At 36.6% G+C, this 21,487-nt stretch overlaps 1 protein-coding gene across 39 annotated transcripts in view; it reads right to left on the bottom strand.

Moving 5' to 3' along the window:
* Nucleotides 1-21,487, bottom strand: part of PTPRD (protein tyrosine phosphatase receptor type D) — a 2,322,816-nt gene that overhangs the window by 35,315 nt on the left and 2,266,014 nt on the right. For all 39 annotated transcript variants that reach the window (XM_070480470.1, XM_070480471.1, XM_070480507.1 and 36 more), the window contains 2 exons: nt 15,913-16,032; nt 15,252-15,406 (listed from right to left, as the gene is read on the bottom strand). In XM_070480470.1, the coding sequence (XP_070336571.1) occupies nt 15,252-15,406; nt 15,913-16,032 (275 nt within the window). The remainder of the gene's footprint in view (nt 1-15,251; nt 15,407-15,912; nt 16,033-21,487) is intronic.

Consider the following 21,487-nt stretch of genomic DNA (forward strand, 5'->3'; position numbering starts at 1 on the left):
AGTGTACTCAAGTTCCTAGCATCTTCAAATATGTTTTCAGGTAGGTGGTAGAATGTAGGCCAAATCTCAGTAACAGTCCTGCCTCAACAGCAGTGAAGCAGCTCTGACCACTTAGCGCTGCTCTTTATGGCCAGACACCACAGCAGTTAGGTCAAAAAATACAGAGAAAAAGGCACTCCAACCTGCACCTCTTACATACAAATCTGGGGGTAGTCATGGATTCAAGAGGAGGGAAAAAAAAATCAGAAAATAGAAAGAATGGCAAAAAATCAGGTAGCAGTTCTGGAAGAAATTAAATGCCCTTTTTGTCTGCTTTCTTACTTATTTCATAGACTGGCAAAACAAACCTGTATTATGGGTTACATTTGAGGGTTTCTTCTTATCCTGTTCTGTGAGAGAAATTCACATTACACCTAACTAGGCTGCTGGGAGGAGAGCAATACTTGTAGAGGAAATCAACAGGAGCTTTGCAGGCCCACCAGTTTCATATTTAGGCTGAAAGAAAGGTTTAACAGCATAGCATGTGGTGGGGATCCAGTGACATAGAGTCTTAAGACTATCCTCCCACCCCCAACCTGGTATGTCCTATTCCAAACAAGAGCCTTTCTGTTAGCTTAATTTACTATCGTTTGGTTTGTCTTCAGCACAGAGAGCATTTCTCCATGCAAGCTTTTATTTCAAAAGGGATTCTCTTCTGATTTTGGTGTCACTTCATGTTTCTGCAACAAGAAATTCTCTCAGCAGCTGTACTGACTTTAGAAATGCAAATGTACCTTGTTAATGTTACTTATCAAGTAAAGGTTTAAAAATACTTGCTAAACATTTGTTTATTTATATGGGAGATTTCAGAGTTTTGCACAGTTAGATTTCAGGCATACAACAAACCCCATGAGTGTGTTAAGGAAACATGAGTGATCCCAGCAGATGGCATGGTCAGAGGCAAAGGCTTTGCAAATGCAAGCAACTGCACAGATCCAAGCTGAGGAGCCTGAAAGGCTATAATTGTAACACATCTACAGTAGGAGGAGGAAGGTCATTTACATTATGTTAAGAAACATAAGGGCAGATTCTTATCTTCTGTAAGTGTGTTACACAAAATGGGGATTTGACACATGGGCTGCTATTGGACAATATACCACACACAGTTTTTATTTCAGTTCCAGCAGAAAAACAATATTGACAAATTTCTTTCTCTCTTTGCTTCCTACTTTATTCAATAGAAGAGGTAACAATAGCATCTGCTGTACTTGGCTGGAGCCTGGAACGAGGAAATTGTAGATGAGGAGCCTGCCAGGCATATGGCCACTAGAAAAGCTCACTACAGCCACGGGCACAGCCAAGGGAGCTCCAATGGGAGCGGCACATACAGAAGGCAGCCACTGCAGACCAGAGCGGGGCTGCCAAGAGGGCATGCAAGATCGCTTTCAGTGGCCTGAAGTGATCTCCACCATCACGGCTCCAGACCTCACTTCACGGCTGGATGAGCTCTCTGACAGTCTCTTCTCTTTCTTGGCCTCCCTCTCCTATTTTCTGCTGCTCTTGGCCACACTGGCCACCTGGGTGGCGAGCACATTTAGGGGACTCCCCAGTTATGCACTTGCCCCTTTTTTCAATCAGCCATAACCTTGAAGACCTGGGATACTTAATGAACTCTAACGCATCCAAGTTATCTACTCTGATCATCTTGGTTCTCACCACAGCGCCTCCTTGCCATTACATAGGTTATAGAGGTGCTTTCTGATTATGTCCCTAATTCAGCTAGAAAATAAGCTGGGGAATCCTTAATTAAATTGATTTGAATACAATTAAAAGGACCATATGCAGTGGGAAACATATTGGATTAGCAGTTGGTAGACTTGAGTCCAGTAAGAATCTGTGGGAAAGTTGTCAGGCTTCTTAGAGGTCATTTTATTTTCCTATCTCTGAAATTACAGAGGAATGGGGAGGGAAGGAGGGTGGGAAGGGATAGAGAGAGAGGAAGGAGGCAGAGAGAGAAAGGAGTGGGGAGTGTCTGGGAGGTTTGAAATATCCTTTCCAGATCTATGATTCACTGTGAGTAAATAATGCTCCCTTAGTTTTTGAATTTAAGGAGAAGCTTATTAACCCAAATAAATCCTAAATTACAGGAAGATGTAAGGGAAATATTTTTGAGGCAGGATGAAAAGGAAGTCAAGAGTATGAGTGTCTCCCACCACACAAGCTGATATCTCAGCAAAAATAATGTTGCAGTTGTGAAACAAATTACATTGACTTTTCCTCCACTTAAAAAAAAAAAAAGCAAAAAACTACTTCATGTATTAAAAAACTTCTGTATTTTAGGATGGACAGGAGTTGGGGGTAGAAGGAGGGAGTACTTTTTTTCCTCCCATCCAGCCTTGGGAGGGAAATCCACAGTGGACTTGGCCAAGCTTGTGAGAGGTAAGAGGAGAGAGAAGAGCTCCATCAGTCAAGAAGAAAGGTTTGGCTAGGCAGTACTCAGCGGTGGAACAAATGAGGCCACGCATTACTTGTTACTTCTCTCTACTTCAAGAAGTAGAGTCTTGTTTCCTCACTCCATGAATCTAAGCTGGCCTTGCTCCAAGCAAAAGAATACGGTGGAAGGGATGATAGGTGACCTTCAAGCCATGGCCTCAAAAAGCCTCAGAAGCTTCTCCTTTGATTCCCAGAACCCCAAGATCAACAGACCAAAATGAAAGGCTGTGGGGACACAGAGGCCCCATTTCATCAGCCTTTCTAGCTGGCTGCATGGGAGAACTCGGGAGACACCAGCAGATGACTCCTGCCCCGGCCCCAAGTGGACCCACAGAACAATAAGAACTAATAGACTCTGGTGGTTTTAACCCTATCAGTTTGGGTTGGTAACTGTGGCAGTGATGGTTAAGTGATAGATATACTCTCCTTTGCAGAAAAGATGCCAGCTCCTAAGATACACAGATTTACCAGAAACAGAAATATGGTTACAATTTGAAAAAAAAAAAAAAAGAAGCTCAATGCTCGAAACCAACCCAGCCTGAAAAAAATAAAAAATAAAAGAATAGAGAAGGAATACTTTCTCATAATAATTATAATTTTCATAATCCTCTCCTTTCAAACATTAAGTTAGCCTTTATCATTAAAATGAAGGAACCACTGTTACACCTGCCCCATCTCATCTAATTCTTTTTATATCATAAATCATAGGCACTACAAGCTCCACTTTGGCCAGTAAAAGTCTCAACTACTGACCTTCTCTCAGTGGACTGAAAGAAAAGGATTTTTTGGAAGGGGAGAAGGAGAATTATAGAGGGAGGTAGGATGAGAGACTGCTCAGGTCTCCTTGGAAGAAGGTATAGGAAAAAAAATAAAAATATTTGATTATTTTACATCAAATACTACATAAATAATATGTAAAAAATAAATACTTATTTTACATCTAATACAAAAAGCTTATCTCCAATAAAAATCTATGGTTTAAAAAATAGAATGCTGTCCCAGAAATATCTACCCTCAAAAAAGAGCAAGGGATTTCAGGACTTGCAAGTTTGAGCAGGAGGTCTGACATTATGACTCACTTTTCTAATACCCATCTAATGTTTTATGTTGACTTCCATTAGATTTTTGAAAAAGGGGACAGACACTGAGTCATAGGCCACTTAAGAGCATTCCGAGGGCTTACTGTTTTGAACTGCCTGAATGCAGGACGTTCATACCAAGCATGGACATGAAGCAATGTGACTGATATCCTAGCAAAAAAGATGAGCATAGTCCTTAAAAGTAGCCACCTTCGGAGCCTGAGGATTTATTGCAGCAGTGCCATGGGGTAAAAGAGTTTTTGGAACGCCTTTTTGGCAACAGAGTTGAGGGCCTATTGCCTGTTCTTTTGAATTGCCTAATGGTGGGACATTTCTGTCCTGGAAGGTGGAATTGAAAAAGAAAATTATTGGAGTCTAGTTGGTTTACAATGTTGTGTTAGCTTCGGGTGTACAATAAAGCGATTCAGTTATACATACACACATATTCATTCTTTTTCAGATTCTTTTCTCATTTAGGTTATCATAGGATATTGAGTAGAGTTCCCTGTGCTATACAGTAGGTCTTTTTTGGTTATCTATCTTGTATATAGTACTGTGTATGTAAATCCCAAGCTCCTGATTTATCCCTCCTCCCAATGTTTCCCCTGTGATAACCATAACTTTGTTTTCAATATCTGTAAATCTGTTTCTCTTCTGTAAATAAGTTCATTTGTATCACTTTTTAAAAAATATTAGATGCCACATTTGACATATAGTATATTTCTCTGACTTACTTCACTTTATTTAGTATAATAATATCTTGGTCCATACATGGTGCTACAAGTGACATTATTTCATTCTTTTTAAAGCTAAGTAATATTCCATTGTTTATATGTACCACGTTTTCTTTATCCACTCCTCTGTCAATGGACATTTAGGTTGCTTCCACGTCTTGGCTATAGTATAGTATAGTATAGTGTTGCAGTGGACACTGGGGTGCATGTATCTTTTTGGATTTATTATTTTCTCAGGATATATGTCCAGAAGTGGGATTGTTGGATCATATAGTAGTTCTGCTTTTAGTTTTTTTAAGGAACCTCCATACTGTTCTCCATAGTGGCAATACCAATTTACATTCCCACCAACAGCACAGGAGTGTTTTCATTTCTCCACACTCTCTCCAGCATTTATTGTTTATAGACTTTTTTGATGATGGCCATTCTAACTGGTGTGAGGTGATACCTCACTGTAATTTTGACTTGCATTTCTCTGGTAATTAGTGATATTGGAATTGGTTAATTTTTTTTTTTTTTAAGTACCAAGAGACAGTTACAGTCAAATCTTGGTTTGTATGGTTGGTGATCAAGGTGGGGAGTATTGTTGGGTGATTTTTCAAGTAATTAGTCTAGTTCTCTGTAAAAGTTAAAACGTGATTCTTAATGTAAGTCTCAGAGAGAAGTTCTCCTAAAGCTTAAAATAAAAGAGCCATTCAAAGAAGGGTTTTCAAGATTTAAAGCTTTGAGGTGGGCTATCACTTGGATGTCTATATTCTGCTACGATCAAAAATCAGTTTCACTGTCATATAACTATGGTTCTCAACTGGATTGACTTTACCCCCAAGGGGACAGTCAGCAATGGCTGAAGACATATTTGGTTGTTGTATCTGTAGGGAGTGGGCAGAGGCCAGGGATCTTGCTAAACCTCCTACAATGAATAGGACAGTTCCTCAAAACGAGAATTGCATGACTCAAATCTCAACAATGTTGAATTGAGAAAACTGGTCTTAATAGTCACAATCTGTTCTAATAAATTTTTTCAGTGCAATGAAATAATTATTACAGTACTTCTGCATTTTTAGTATTAAATATTCTACTTGCTACTCACTTTCTAGGTTAATACACATACACATTCATTTTCTACTCATCTAGATCACAAAGTACATAGAAGTCAAGGTCATATTCCTTTTTGTTGTTTGACAGTATTCTTCGTTGTTTTATAATAATAAAGTCAATTTAAATAACCATGTATTTTATGTAGGGTAAAACACATAGTGTGTTTTAGTGATAATACAAACATCAAAACTATAAACATTTACTGACTAAAGAGGCAGGTTGGTGGCTAATTATCACTTTACACATACCATCCTATTTAATTTTTATAGACAATACTATGAAGGACATACTATCATCATCCCATTTTACAGAACAGAAGTCAAGTCTTAGCTTAATTAACTTGCCCAACGTCACAGATGTAGTAAATGGTGCAGCTGAGATTTGAACTTCAGGGAGCTGATATCAAATGCACAGTACTCACCATCATGCAATGCTGCCTCCAAAGGGGCTTTCAGATCTGCTAAAAAGCCACCTCTGTTATTGGTTGGAGCCAAGTCTGCTCTCATGTGTAACAAAAATTGAGCAAAATAGAGAATGGCAGTTAAGGCACAGACAAAGAGAAGACCTGGAATCATAAAACATTGGTTCTTGCCCAGATTTTCTACTAACTAGTTAAAAATGTGGTATAGAGCAAGTCTCTCTAGCAAATTAAGACTGTTCAGTCTCAGTTTCGTTATCTGGGTAGATAGTAATATTGCAATCTACCATTCTCCTTCTTAGAATTAAACTGAATAAATAGTGGGAGATGCTCTGTAAATTGTCACAGGCCTACATAAAAATGATTTGTTTGTTCTTGGGCATGGACTAAGAATGGAAAGGTGATAGTTTCTCAGTTGCCCTGGAAGGCATTTTTTATATTATAAACCCTAACGTATGACTTTGAAGTTAGTTCCTTGTAATGTTGGTCTTACTTTTCCTCTACTGCTTCTTTTCAAGCAAATTTTCCATTTTAGATAGCCAGTACCCCAAACTCCTTCAGTTTGTGTTTTAAATTTTATATCTATGGGGCCACTATATAATTTCTTTTAATGCTTTTGATTCACTTAAACTACTTCAGGGAGGTAAGGTGTTTTTCTCTTACAGGATTGTGCCATCACAATATTGAAGATCTGGCCTCCTGTTTTATATCACGATGTTGTTTCATAAGCTAAAAATTTGCTTTTTTAATGCAGAATTATTGATATATAAGGACAAAATCTGATGTAATAGTTTCCACATGGTATAATTATTTCTTCTCTCCTTAAAATGTTTCCATAAATAAGGACATAATTTGTATACTCCACCCATTTTCTTATCCAGAGATGTTGGTACTTTTAACAATCCAGTCTTTCATCTGTAGAAGGCTAGAGTCTCTTATTACTTAATTTATATGTGAAAATGAATCCCAGCTTTAAGGAAAATATGGGTCTATGGTTCATACTTGTCAGCATCTCAAAACTATCACATGCTTTGGCAATACTTATGGCCTTTGATCTAAAGAGATATTTGAATGGAAAACTGGGAAGAATAAAGGATGAAATTCAGAATGAATGGTTGAAGATGCATTAAATAATTTTCCATAGCACTCTTAACCCCTTTAGATCACAAGGTCTTTTATTTTTATGCTCATATGCAATACTTTCCAAAATTCTTTGACCTTGAAAAGGCTTTTTTTGGTCAATATTGGGTAGGAATTAGGAGTAAATGGTTATGCTATGAATATGACCTAAGTAGTTCTTTGTTATGCTTTCACCTATAAAGTCAGAAAGTATTATGAAGATTGGATCTGAGGAATTGTTCTAATCCCAACTTGTCATTTGATTTTTACTGGGTCACCCTTTGTGGTCCATTGATGATTCCAGGACATTAGCTACATCTGGCCCACAGTTCCTGTTCCTTTCAGTTTTGAAGACTGGTTTGATTCTATGATGTGAAAGATTTAAATTACCCTCAGAAGTTCTATTTTACCCTCTTTGAAATTGTTTCATTTAAAAGACAGATGTAGAGAGGTCTTGATCTAACCTTGTTTCATATTTATTCAAAAATGAATACATTTCTCCTATGAAGAAAGTATACTCCCTTGGTTCTAAAAGGGGTTACTGTGACTCAGAGTAAGTATCATGAGTCAAGATTTTAAGTTGACTCAATGAAATTATAGCTTCATCCCAATTTATTTTGGAATGCAAAAGTAGGAATTCAAGAAATACCTGGGGTAACAGGCAAATTTGGCCTTGGAGTACAGAATGAAGCAGGGCAAAGGCTAACAGAGTTTTGCCAAGAGAACACACTGGTCATAGCAAACACCCTCTTCCAACAACACAAGAGAAAACTCCACACATGGACATCACCAGATGGTTAATATCGAAATCAGATTGATTATATTCTTTGCAGCCAAAGATGGAGAAGCTCTATACAGTTAGCAAAAACAGGACCAGGAGTTGACTGTGGCTCAGATCATGAACTCATTGCCAAATTCAGATTTAAATTGAAGAAAGTAGGGAAAACCACTAGACCATTCAGGTATGACCTAAATCAAATCCCTTAAGATTATACAGTGGAAGTGACACACAGATTAAAGGGATTAGATCTGATAGACAGAGTGTCTGAAGAAGTATGGACGGAGGTTCATGACATTGTACAGGAGGCATGAATCAAGACCATCCCCAAGAAAAAGAAATGCAAAAAGGCAAAATAGTTTCCTGAGGAGGCCTTACAAATAGCTTTAAAAGAAGAGAAGCAAAAGTCAGAGGAGAAAAGGAAAGATATACCCATTTGAATGCAGAATTCCAAAGAATAGCAAGGAAAGATAAGAAAGCCTTCCTCAGTGACCAATGCAAAGAAATAGAGGAAAACAATAGAATGGGAAAGACTAGAGATCTCTTAAAGAAAATTAGAGATACCAAGGGAAATTTTCATGCAAAGATGGGCACCATAAAGGACAGATATGGTATGGACCTAACAGAAGCAGGAGATATTAAGAAGAGGTGGCAAGAATACACAGAAGAACTATATGAAAAAGATCTTCATGACCCAGATAATCATGAGGTATAATCACTCACCTGGAGGCAGACGTCCTGGAATGTGAAGGCAAATGGGCCTTAGGAAGCATCACTACGAACAAATAAAGTGGAGGTGATGGAATTCCAGTTGAGCTATTTCAAATCCTAAAAGATGATGCTGTGAAAGTGCTGCACTAAACATGCCAGCAAATTTGGAAAACTGCAGTGGCCACAGGACTGGAAAAGGTCAGTTTTCATTCCAATTCCAAAGAAAGGCAATGCCAAAGGATGCTCAAACTACTGCAAATTGCACTCATCTCACACGCTAGTAAAGTAATGATCAAAATTCTCCAAGCCAGGCTTCAACAGTACATGAACCACGAAATTTCAGATGCTCAAGCTGGTTTTAGAAAAGGCAGAAGAGCCAGAGATCAAATTTCCAGCATCTATTGGATCATTAAAAAAGCAAGAGAGTTCCAGAAAAAACATCTATTTCTGCTTCATTGACTATGCCAAAGCCTTTGACTAACTGGATCACAACAAACTCTGGAAAATTCTTCAAGTGATGGGAATACCAGACCACCCGACCTGACTTTTGAGAAATTTGTATGCAGGTCAGGAAGCAATAGTTAGAAATGGACATGGAACAAAAAACTGGTACTAAATCGGGAAAGGAATATGTCAAGGCTGAATATTGTTACCCTGCTTATTTAACTTATATGTGGAGTACATCATGAGAAATGCTGGGTTGGAGAAAGCAGAAGCTGGAATCAAGATTGCTGGGAGAAATATCAATCAATAACTTCAGATTTGCAGATGACACCACTCTTATGGCAGAAAGTGAAGAAGAACTAAAGAGCCTCTTGATGAAAGTGAAAGAGGAGAATGAAAAAGTTGGCTTAAAATTCAACATTCAGAAAACTAAGATCATGGCATCTGGTCCCATCACTTCATGGCAAATACATGGGGAGACAGCGGAAACAGTGACAGGCTTTATTATTTTTTTTTGGCTCCAATATCACTGCAGATGGTGATTGCAGCCATGAAATTAAAAGACGCTTACTCTCTTGGAAGAAAAGTTATGACCAACCTAGACAGCATATTAAAAGGCAGAGACATTACTTTGCCGACAAAGGTCCATCTAGTCAAAGCTATGGTTTTTCCAGTAGTCATGTATGGATGTGAGAGTTGGACTATAAAGAAAGCTGAGCACTGAAGAATTGATGGTTTTGAACTGTGGTGTTGGAGAAGACTCTTTAGTGTCCCTTGGACAGCAAGGAGATCCAACCAGTCAATCCTAAAGGAAAACAGCCCTGAATATCCGTTGGAAGTGCTGAAGCTGACACTCCAATACTTTGGCCACCTGATGTGAATAACTGACTCATTTGAAAAGACCCTGATGCTGGGAAAGATTGAAGTCGGGAGGAGAAGGGGATGACAGAGGATGAGATGGTTGGATGGCATCAGCACCTCAATGGACATGAGTTTGTGTAAACTCCAGGAGTTGGTGATGGACAGGGAGGCCTGGTGTGCTGTAGTCCATGGTGTTGCAAAGAGTTGGACACTACTGAGTGACTGAACTGAATTGAACTAACAAGAAACAAATACTTAGAGAAAATCAGCTGTTGTATCCCTTTGATACCAATAGAATATAAACCACCAATTCTAAAAAACAACACAAATATGGCTGAAAAAGGAAAAAAGAAAGTGTCTTTATTTTCTAAGAGAATGACTAAAATAATATGCTTAAATGCAATGTATAACTTTTATGAAATAGCCTGAAACTTCCCTTCCTTAGTCTCTTTCAAAACCAAATTTTATAAATATGGAAAAATATATTGCATGTCTCTAACACTGAGAAGATATTTGTAGACATAATGGCAAATATCCACCTTGGCAACCATGTAGTCAATAAATATCTACAAGACATTAAGTATAAGGAACTAAGGTAACCTCGACAACAAAATGTCTGAACTGGATATAATGGTGGGTAAGCAGGTCATGGACTTTGAAATACAGCCTTAGTTTATGAGCTGTTTGATTCTGGGAAACTTACCTATGACTTCCCCGTGCTTAAATATGACTCACAGGTAAAATATACTGTTTAGTAGATTAAACAAATGAACACCTAAGGACTTAGTATTACTTGGAAAATAGCAATGGCTCACTAATTTGTAACTGTTGTGATTATATTAAAAAGATTAAGAGGTAGAAAAAACTCATTTGCTAGCAATCACCTTTGACATAGAAAGAGTGAAATAAAGGCTAGCATTTCAATGTGATGTGCAGTCAGAAAGGAAGAAGTTTCTCCTGCTGACCAAGTCATCAGGATGAGTCTAAAAGTGAAATGCCCTCCATGTAGTTGGCCAAAGGAGAAGCTGAGAACAATCAAGTGATGGATAAATTGGAAAAGTTACTTGATCAATAAGACCGGGCACCCTGGGGCACATAATGGTTCTAGTTCCACGAGTGGCAGAAGCTTAGGCAATTAAGTTGACGTTTCTTGCCTTGTGGGTTTTTTGTTTGTTTGTTTGTTTTTATGTGTGAAGGAAGAAATCAGGATTCCTACCTCTGTAGACGATAAAGAGAAAAATACAGCAACACACATAAAGTGCCTAGAGGACGGCCTCTCCAGTTAGAGGAAAGATTATCTGATGTGGATGAAGGGTTCATTACCCTTAACTATTATTGTGGCTGAAAAAGCAGAGATCTATGTCTGTATTTAACTGCAGAATGAAGGGTATGTGGGAAAGAACATAAAGGATACAGCATAGAAAAGGGGATTCAGAAATCTGTATTAGAAAGATAAAGGCAACTTAAAATAATTAAGCTCTGAAAAGATACTCCAACATAAGGAGACAAAAATATAGTCTCCTGTTAAAAAACCAAAAACAGTCCAGCCTTGAAATTATCATACTCTTTCTGTAAATATTCCTAAAAATGACATATGGAATCCAATTAACTTCATCAAGTAACTATTAGCAGCTACTACAATGTAAAAGCTGAGATACGGTCATGCATAATCCATATAGTCCATGCCCTCTGTGACTGCATGACATATGTGATCTGCACACAGTGAGCTGAATAAGCTAAGTGTGAACCAACCTATTTTATGAGAGCTTAGAGAATAAAAGGTTCACTTTTTCCTATGAGAAGAGGAGTGGGGAATGAGCTTAAAAGTCTTCTCCAGGTTTCAACTCAAATGTCTAAAAGATGAAACAGTTCCTATAAATAGATAAACTGAATTGTGTATTAAAAAAAAATGAGTGGGGAGAGTTTGGAAAACTAGACAGTGCAGGCCAGCTTAAAGACATTCAAGTTCGAAGTTAAGAAAAAGAATTATCATGTATATTAGCAGGATCATCCAAGGCCAGGCTGCAGCCTTCGCCATAACATAGGAAGTACTATGTAAGATGTAAGTTAGATTATGAAGTAAGGTTACACATCATCAGGGAGAAAAAGGAAACAGGTAAGATGCTAAAGTGGATGAAGTCATTTGCTGAGATTCAGAGATGAAAGTATTATACTTGAAAAATATACCTAGTGGGGGTGGTGAGACAGTGAACAACGAGGCACTATGGAGAGCTTGGCCTTGATGATAAACGTAATACTAAGAAGTTCAGTCTTTATCTTGAAGGCCTTTAGAACCACAGGATTAATTTCTATGTATCCTTAACTGCTTCATTTTAAGAGTTCAATGGTTTCTTTGGTCTTTCTTGAAAACATATTTATTTCTATCAAAGATTCTAAACCCATAGCATTAAAGTGTTCTCTGTCACTGTGAAATATCTGATGGTATTTCTATGATGGAAAACATCTAAATTTTAAAATTTCTATTCAATTAAATAGTTGAATATTTATAAACAACTGGTTATTCATAAGATGAATGACTCATATCATATAGATAATATCCAAGTTCTTCTTGAATTTTTCTCCCTAAAGTTAGAAATATACATATATCTTTGAAAACACTCCACAATTCATGTATAAATACCAGTCTTGCACCCTTTATAAAATGCTCTGTCCTAAGTGCTTTATGTGTATCATTTCCTATCATTTAATTTAATCTTCATCAAATTCTTACTGCTAAGACTAATGTTACCCCATTTTACAGATGAAGAAACAGAGCCTCACAGACAGGAAGGAACTGCCCAGAGGCACACAGCCAATAAGTGAACAAACCTGAGTTTTTACACAGGCAGGCTCTCTCTCAGAGTGTGCACCCCCCCCATCCAAGTAGGAACCCTGTTTAGCTTCCAAGATCAGAGTATGCACTCTCATCGTGGAGACTACATGTTCTGTATGAAGTGACTTTTTTTCCCCATACTTGTTGAACCAGACATTAGCTCTTTTAGGAATGTTGTTAAGTCTGTCCTTCTCCCTGACCTTCTAAGGTCTTGTCTCTGCTTGTTCTAGTCTGTTCTCATAAGTCCTTTTTATTATTGATCACTAGAATTTAGTTTACTCATAATGATTTTTTAGTCCTGCCACTTTTATTGCTTAGACAAAACTATTGAAGGGGAATTAATTTTCTCCTTCCCTAGTCCCATCCCATTTTTGTTGTCTGCCACCAGTATTCTTTCAGAAACTTCTTTCTCACAGAATCTGTTTGGCAGAAGGCTTAGACTTACTTTGAGTTTGTTTCGACTTCTTCATCATTTAGTAAAAAAATTCAAGTCCATCATGAGAGAAATCATGAAGTTCAGTATTTAAACTCCAGAGTATTTTCTGTGATTATTTGCAACAGTGCTCATGGTAACTAATCAGGACCCCTCTGTGACATGGATAGTGTCACTTTCTGCACAGTTTCCTTCCTGCCTAGAGAAGCTTTTTAAACCAGCATTGCTGGAATACCACAGGAGCAGTTGCTATTTGAAATGACTTATCCTCTGCCACTCCATCAAAAAAATTATGCTTGTGGGTTTTAACATACAGGTGACCAAGTCAAAGATTCACAATGCTCTGGAAGTTGGCTGTGTGGATACTGCCTCTGTAAATCAAGAGGCCAAGATATCTTATCATACATGTGAGGTTTCTCTAATTTTTGTTTCTATTATTTTGTATATATAAATGTATGTGTTTTTTGTGCACAAGTGTACGCACCTGTGTGTGTGTGTGTATGTATGCATCTGTGTGAATTGCATTTTTGCCAGGAGACTTATGAGGGCAACATTTCTTGAGTGAGGCCAAACTTCCTGTTTTCTCTCCTGTGGCCAAACTCCATCTGCAAATGTTTCATGTGTGGTTTTCATAATTAAGTTGATTTTGTGCCAAGCAGGGGCACCCTGTAACCAGTTTCAATGGCTCTGTGAGGTCTGCAAAGATGCTTATGTAACAGAACACACAGACTGCCTGCTAAAACCAACCAGAAATCTGATTTCATGATACAAAAACATTTGCTCAATAATAATTTGCTCAAATTATTAACAATAATTTATAGTATTTCAGAATCATGCAAAAAAAAAAAAAAGCCAACTTCAACATAGTGGCAGATTTCCAAAGACCCCATTCTTGTTAACGAGGAGCAAGAAGTTGATTATAAGGTGAGGCTGATTGACCTCCAACTTCTCAACTATCTTACTTGAACCAAATTCTGTGTTCTCATCTCTTAATCCGATATACTGTTGCTAAGAACATCAAACAGTAAACATAAAGCATGGTGCAGTGCTTTGGAATTTGTAAAATACTCAATGAATAGAGAGTAATGTTATTATCAGTTTTTGTTAGGGTAAAAATGCTGGAAAAGAGAAATAAAACATTATCTTGTTTGGAATTTGCCAGGCCATTGTTTAACATCACTCCTCTAGCATGGGTTAGTCCAGTAAATTTTATCGTTTTTATTCTGACCTATCTATGGTATCTAGCTTTTTATTAAAATAGACCCTATTTCTAAAATCTACTATATTATGCTATAGTATAATATGGGATGTGAATGAAAGTTATACTATTAAGTCATGATAGAAGTGGTTTATGATAGATGCTTTTCTTCTTTTATATAGTTTCTAAGTATTTGAGTTACTTAGGTTACAAAGACTACTATGAAGTTACATGAACTGTAATTTATATAGCAATAAACAACTGACCAGATATCTTTAATAATCTGTTAGTAATGGTACTTTAGGGGAATTCAGAAAACTGGAAGAAGTCAGTTTAGTATTAAAAATGTATGAACACATTTATAGTAGAATCTGAGTGGTGATATAGAGAATGTTAAGTACAAAATAATAAATTATACATTAAGAAAAATGCAGGTTCATTACTTCTGAGTACATAAAAAAATTCTTCCAAACTATAGGTCTTTGTACATATTTTATTAAATAAAAATTTAAAATTCAAAATAGGATATTTTTGTATGTGACTTGATAATACTAATATGCAGAAGGCATCTTTAAGCAGTAAGAAATGATCTCTGTAAGCTTGTATGTTTATAATGTTATTTTGTTCAGCATTCTTCCCTATAAATAGTAAAAAGTTTATATCAGCCCAGCCCACAAGAGTCTATCAAATAATAATTTGTATATATATATATATATACATACTTTATATACATACTTTATATATATATACATACACACATATATATATATACACACACATGTATATTTCAAAAGAACGTATTTATATTTTCTCCAAAGAGAAAACAGCATGAACCATAGTTGCCTTTATCTCCCAGGGTTGGGGAGTCGGCTACACACTCTATCAAATCCTTCCTACTGATATTAGTACAGACCTCATTTGACCAAAAAATACTCCCTGTATCATTTATAAAGGCAGTTATTCTCCAAGAGTATCAAGAGGTTAGAAAGAGAATATCCAGTGAGAAATCATTCGGTTTTGTGTTTCCCCACAAACGTTCTGACTGTGAGGAAAATGCTCTCAGAGGTTCTTACCTGCAGTGTACGACCATCGGACCTGCATCAGGAGGGTTACAGGTTTTGACTCTCCGTAAGAAAGCTAGAAAAGGTGTTGGGTGTTCTGGAACACCATGATCAGGCCAGGCAGTGAACTGGAATTGTCTTACTTCTCTCTTCTCACTTGAACCATTCTGTGAAGTAAGAACAGTGACTGAAATTCTGTGTACTTAGCCTCAAGTTGTATGATGTGTAATAATATGGAAAAGGTAACATGTAGATGTGCTATCTTAATTCCTTCCCCTATCCTGTATTCCTTGGGAAGAAATACTCTTTGGAGTTATAACTACAAGCTATTTGCAAATGACAAATATTTGCTCAGGAAGACAAAGTTCCTAGGTGAGAAGCATTCCATTTCTCAGGTTTAACTATCAGGAGTGCTCCTGTCATATTTTACAGAAAGAACTAGTTCTTCATCCAGTCGTCGTTTGCCAAAACTTTCATTCAGAGCAAGAGTTCCATATTTGTTGACAAATCACTAGACAAGGAGAAAAACTGCTGAGCGATAATGGAAGAATCATTTCATTCTTCACTGTTGCCAGCAGAATCAAGATTTAAGTAAAGCCTTGAAATATTTGATTTCTCAAAAGCAGCTTTCTTTAAATAATGGAAGGGGGAAAGAGAGGGGGGAAAAGCAAACCTTGTAAAGTGCAAATGTTCGCACACAATACGTGGCCAGCTCCACTGTATCCAGCAGCGTCACTTGGACAAGACCATGAGTTTCCGTGCCTCTGCTAGGCCAGTACTGGTCACACTTCACCTAGAAGAAACAAGTGACACATTCAGGGCAGAACCTCATCAATTTCTCTATTAGCTTTATTTTGAGTTGCTGTTGAAGGAAAACAGCCCTTCTGCATTTCATTTTATGTTGATCTTTTTCTGGCATGCATTCTTGTTATCCCAATATATGTAAATTACTGCTCTGATGCCAATGTAAACCACATTTTTCAAACTGGTAGGAATACTAAACAGTAACAGATTCAATTTTCCTGGAGAAAAAATAAATTGCAGATTGTCACCAAGTAGAATAAGGAGAGAGGCATTTGAAACTTGAGAGAACTTGAAAAGAAAACACAAATTTGTTCTAGGATAGACGTTAAGAATCGCTTCAGAAAGATTACACTTAGGCACTTAAACGACATGGTGAGATAGTTAGTGTTCATCCATCAAGGTTTAAAAGACACAAACGATTTCATCTTGAGCTATCTTGAAATATGCTTGTTTAAAGAAAAGTAGAAATAATTTGTAAATCTGTCAAAGTATACCAAACAACACAGCACTTTTCTTTAATATAAGATAAATGGTATGTGTATCAAAAACAAATGAAATACGTAAAGTCTGGGGGAAAAGAGCTGTCCTTTAAAAAATCTCGGAGGGTCATATACTAGAAGTGGCAAAGTTTAAATAATTTAAAACCCATTCATTTCAGATGAATAATCTACAGTGAATATGTGAAGTTGGACAAGAAAAGCATGTAAAAAGTATTCAATGCAATTAATTTAATATGCAACAAAGAATAATTCCAAATCTGCTGTATGACTCAAATTTACTGAATGTGCCCTTAGGCATTAAAAAGCATAATGAAAAATACTGTATTTTCTAGTAAGACGATACATCAGAATATATTTACCCTTTGCATCTCAGATTAAAAGAAAAAAAATGGGAAGTAATTCTTAACTGAAGCCAATTAAAATGCATCTCTCTAAGTAAAGAAATCTAGAACTGTATTAGTACATCTATTTGAAAAATACTTGAAAATTACAATCTTTGGATTTAAACAAAAGCAATGAGGCATTATCATAGGTACTTGGATTTTTGGCTCAGTAAATAGAATTACTAGGTAATTATTTGCTTTTATGTTGAATATAAATATTATTACCATTCTGTAAATAATATTGTAATTTTCTGTTTCACAACTAAAGCATTTGCTGCTCAGAGTCAGCCTCTTTCTGTGTAGATACCAGACCTTGTGAAAAGGGAGAAGGTTAATCCTCTACACAGTTTCCTAGACAAGATAAAAGAAAAGGTACAGTTACACAGGAAGGCAGAGACTGCATTCTCAAGGTCTGGCTTCTATGCCTTTATCTCAACTGTGAGACCCACACAAACATTATCTATTTCAAGAAAAATGAACAAAAGTGGTTCACCATAAAAATGGAGAATTATGTCTTAGTAAGATTTTTTTTTAAAGGCTTGCATTTTCTAGATGCACAAAATATTATTCTGTTTCATATTTCTATCATATGTTCTAACTTAAAAATAACATAAGGGAAAGATAGTTCTTTAAGGAAAATATTGATGTAGTAAGACCAGGGGTTGGGTACTTCTGTATTCTCTAGTCATCCATTAAAAGCCAAGTTGTACTTGGACAAACTTAGCAAAGTCTACCTTCATAGAGCCAACATTACTTAAATAATCCTAATTCAGATTGGAAAAAAAAAAATCACAAAAATGAAGTCAGAGGATTTGTTCTAAACCATGAAATAGATGTCAAGTTGATATCTTGTTGCAAAAGACAAAAGAAACTGGAGGCCTCTTATTGCAACATTTGAAGGGATGCCAATAATGTACTGAGTTTAGGAATTAACAGAGAAACTCAAAGCTCATGATTTAAGAGTTTCAGCTGAACATGAGCCCTTTCAAATCAAAACCAACAGGTCATATCCCAGGAGGACAAATACCACTATGATGGGTACAAAAATAGCAAGTTAATGCAACAAAATGAACCAGAAGTTCAGTACAATGCACCAAACCCAATTCAATGTAATTACATTTCAAAGCTGGAAAATGGTTATCCTTAGACCTTGTAGTGAGGTAAGACAAAGGAAAACAAAAGAACCATAAGCCAGCCTTTATGTGACCTCTGGAAAAATGACTCCATTATCGAGTGACTTTCCATCTACAAATCCACTTCATCCCTAAAATGTAGGAAAACTTAAACTTATAATAATTATTTTAAAGTTTGAGAACTGCAACTATTTTTGGCTAAGTTAGTCTCTGACCTCTTTAGGAAAACAAAAAAATCCACAAAACATTACTATAAGGAGTAAATATTGTGAACATTTTTTAGCTAAAAGAATAAAGAAGTAGTTCTTGTACTCATTTTAAAGAATGTATTCTAGCCTTACTCTTTACTAAAAAAAAAACCCTCTAAAATGTTTTAAGTGCAACTGCAAAAACTATGAGCAACTTCTAAAAAAAGTCAATATATTTAAACATCTGTGTTTTTTTCAATAAATATTTTGCAAGGGGAGTTTATGAAAAAATAAATGTTCTAATGTATGTGCACATTCACACGTACAGTCTCAGCAGTGGCATTAGAAGGGTTGCCTGAGGCCTCTGCGCAGCAACACATGCTTCCCTTCAGTGCAAGGACTGCAACACTTCTTTTCTCCACCTCATTCTCTGAGTAGACGGTATAGGTTTCATCCTGAGGGCTAAATTTAAGGGCTTAGACTTACTGACAACTATTCCTTTAAGCCTTGCAATATTAGCCATACACCAAACAAATAATTTCTGATTATAATGTTAGAGAGGGAGTCAGAAGTCTAGTGAGCAAAAAAATTAAAAGGATACAGAAGAATAATATAAATTATATATATATATTTTCCTAACTAGCTAATACAAATGAGCTAGCTCTGTTTCCCTCTCTTGAAATGTTTTCTTTGGCAATAACCCTCCCCAGCTACCAGTTTTTTTTTCACCCTGGAAGAAGAATCTCAGACGGTATTTCTAGAGAGTTACTACTTGTTAGGCTTCATGCATAGAGCTGAGTATGAGAGTTAAGATGTGCTATACAGAAGGCTCCCTTTGGGGTATACAGAAGGCGGGAGTTACAGTACAAATACTGATGTCTGTCTTTTCTTATTTGCTTCTGAAGTGACTACAAGTGGCCTTCAGGACTGATACATGGAAGGTCAGGCAGTTTCACTGCTTGACCAGTAAGCTGCTTCTCTGTTTCCAGGACCAAAGCCTTGTGGCCTCTTCTATAAAATGGGAATGATTATGTCCTGCATGACAGGTTTATTTTAAGGGTTGGAAATCTTATACCTGAAACTCTGAACCCAATGGCCAACACAAATAGGTGGGAACCCAGTGGGAATATTTATTATTAGTTAACCATGTTCTCAGCTTTTTGTGTTTGTTGTTATAAACCACTGTAATCATTCTGAATGTGAAAAATTGAATATATTATTAATCCTAGCAGATAACATACTTAGGATTTTCTAGATGGGAGGTGAGATGTGAGTGGAAATGAAAACACCAAAGTGAAAAACACTTCTGCCCCCAGTCCATCAGCCTTATTGACTAAATATGTAGGGGTGTTTAGATCTCCTGGTTCTTCAAATAGGTAGTTGTGACATTCCAAACAGTCCTTTAATGGACCTGGGCCCCAACTGTCTGTAAAAAGAGAATGTACTAGAATCAGAGTAGAAAAGAAGTAAAGTAGAACCAGGCTGTGGTTTAGAAACATCACCCTGTAATGCTACTTGAGGCCCAAATTGAATGAGACAGTTCAGATTCCTGGCTGAATTTAGGGGAGATATTTATTTTTATTATCACAAAGAAAATCCCTTTATGTGGTTAAGCTTTCATTTTTTCCATAATTATGGAAAGACTGGGTTGACCATTACTACATATATGCTGTGGAATTCATTCATTTTCTCCCTTTCATGGCAAAGTATTAAAAGTAAGTTGATGGCATGATAGAACATATTTAAATGTATTCAAAAGAGCAACTCATTATTGGAAATATCTCGTAGGATTTGATCCAGCAGGTCTACTGACTGTGCTTTAGGGAAATGCTTTCCTTGTTTTGATTTTACTTCCACATGGCCTATCTTGGACGTGGTTTGGCACATTAAGGGCACTCAACACGTGGAAGTCAACTTTATAATCAACTATACTGTGGTCTAGGTTGGCTTATTTTTAAACAGCCTGAAACTTTATGAAAAAAACAAACCTCATTTCAATTTAACAAAGCTTTATTGAGCCTGGTAGCATGGCGGAAGGCATCAGAATTCCAAATGTAACAAACCAATACTCCAAAGAGTCCCAGCAATATTGAGCCCAAACGCATTTGCCACATAGTATTTGAGAAAGCCTGCCTAGGGCCAAGTTATTTAGTCAAAGAAAGACTTAGAAGAGACAGTAAATGATATTTGGAAATCAGTATTTAGTACGTTTGGGCAAAGGACTCTACTGTAAAGAGGGGACAGTATGTTAACATTAGATAATGCAAATCAAGGCTGTTCTTGGGAAAGAAGAAATGTTACCATGACTAAATATACATTTAATAAGAAGAATACAATGAAAGAAAGTTTCAGATAAATATTAGGATATATTTTAGCAGACAGAAAAATTACACGCCAAACTGACTCTGTAGGCTATTATATCTCTCTTTAGCATTTTTTAAAAGACCAGATTTAATACTTGATTTTCCAAAATCAGGGGAGATAATTCTTAATGATTCTCTTCTCTTTGAATAATAGTGTTATTCTCTCCATTCAACAAATATTTAGTCATATCTATTTTCAAATGGCAAAACTATCTGGTTTATGAATTTCTTTCATTTTCTCTTTGTTGACCACTATTTAGTGAAGGATCAAGGGCAATGGAGTCCTTGAAATGACAGTGATATTAAAGCATTTGACTATCAGTACAGTCATAGCTTTTCATAAATAAAACCATAATGTCAAAAATATTATACTCTAAATAAACCAAATTTTGCTGCTTATCAGTTCACTGAACCATTCAAACACTTACCAAACCATTTATTAATTTAAAAACTTGATATTCATTTTCTTTTTTTTTTTTGATGTGTGCTATAGAATGAATGTCTGTGCCCCACCCCCCCCATTCATATTGTTGTTATTCAGTTGCTAAGTTGTGTTTGACTCTTTGTGATCCCACAGATTGCAGCATTTCAGACTTCCCCGACCTTCACTATCTTCCAGAGTCTGATGAAACTCATGTCCATTGAGCTTGATGCCATCCAACTATCTCAAGCTCTTTCGCCCCCTTCTCCTCCTGCCCTAAATCTTTCCCAGCATCAGGATCTTTTCCAACGAGTTGGCTCTTTCTATCAGGTGGCCAAAGTATTGGAGCTTCAGCTTCAGCATCAGTCCTTCCAATGAATATTCAGGACTTCTTTCCTTTAGGATTGACTGGTTTGATCGCCTTGCTATCCAAGGACCTCTCAAGAGTCTTCTCCA

This window comes from Odocoileus virginianus, chromosome 18 (genome assembly GCF_023699985.2).
Source record: "Odocoileus virginianus isolate 20LAN1187 ecotype Illinois chromosome 18, Ovbor_1.2, whole genome shotgun sequence".
Taxonomy (NCBI): Eukaryota; Metazoa; Chordata; class Mammalia; order Artiodactyla; family Cervidae; genus Odocoileus; species Odocoileus virginianus.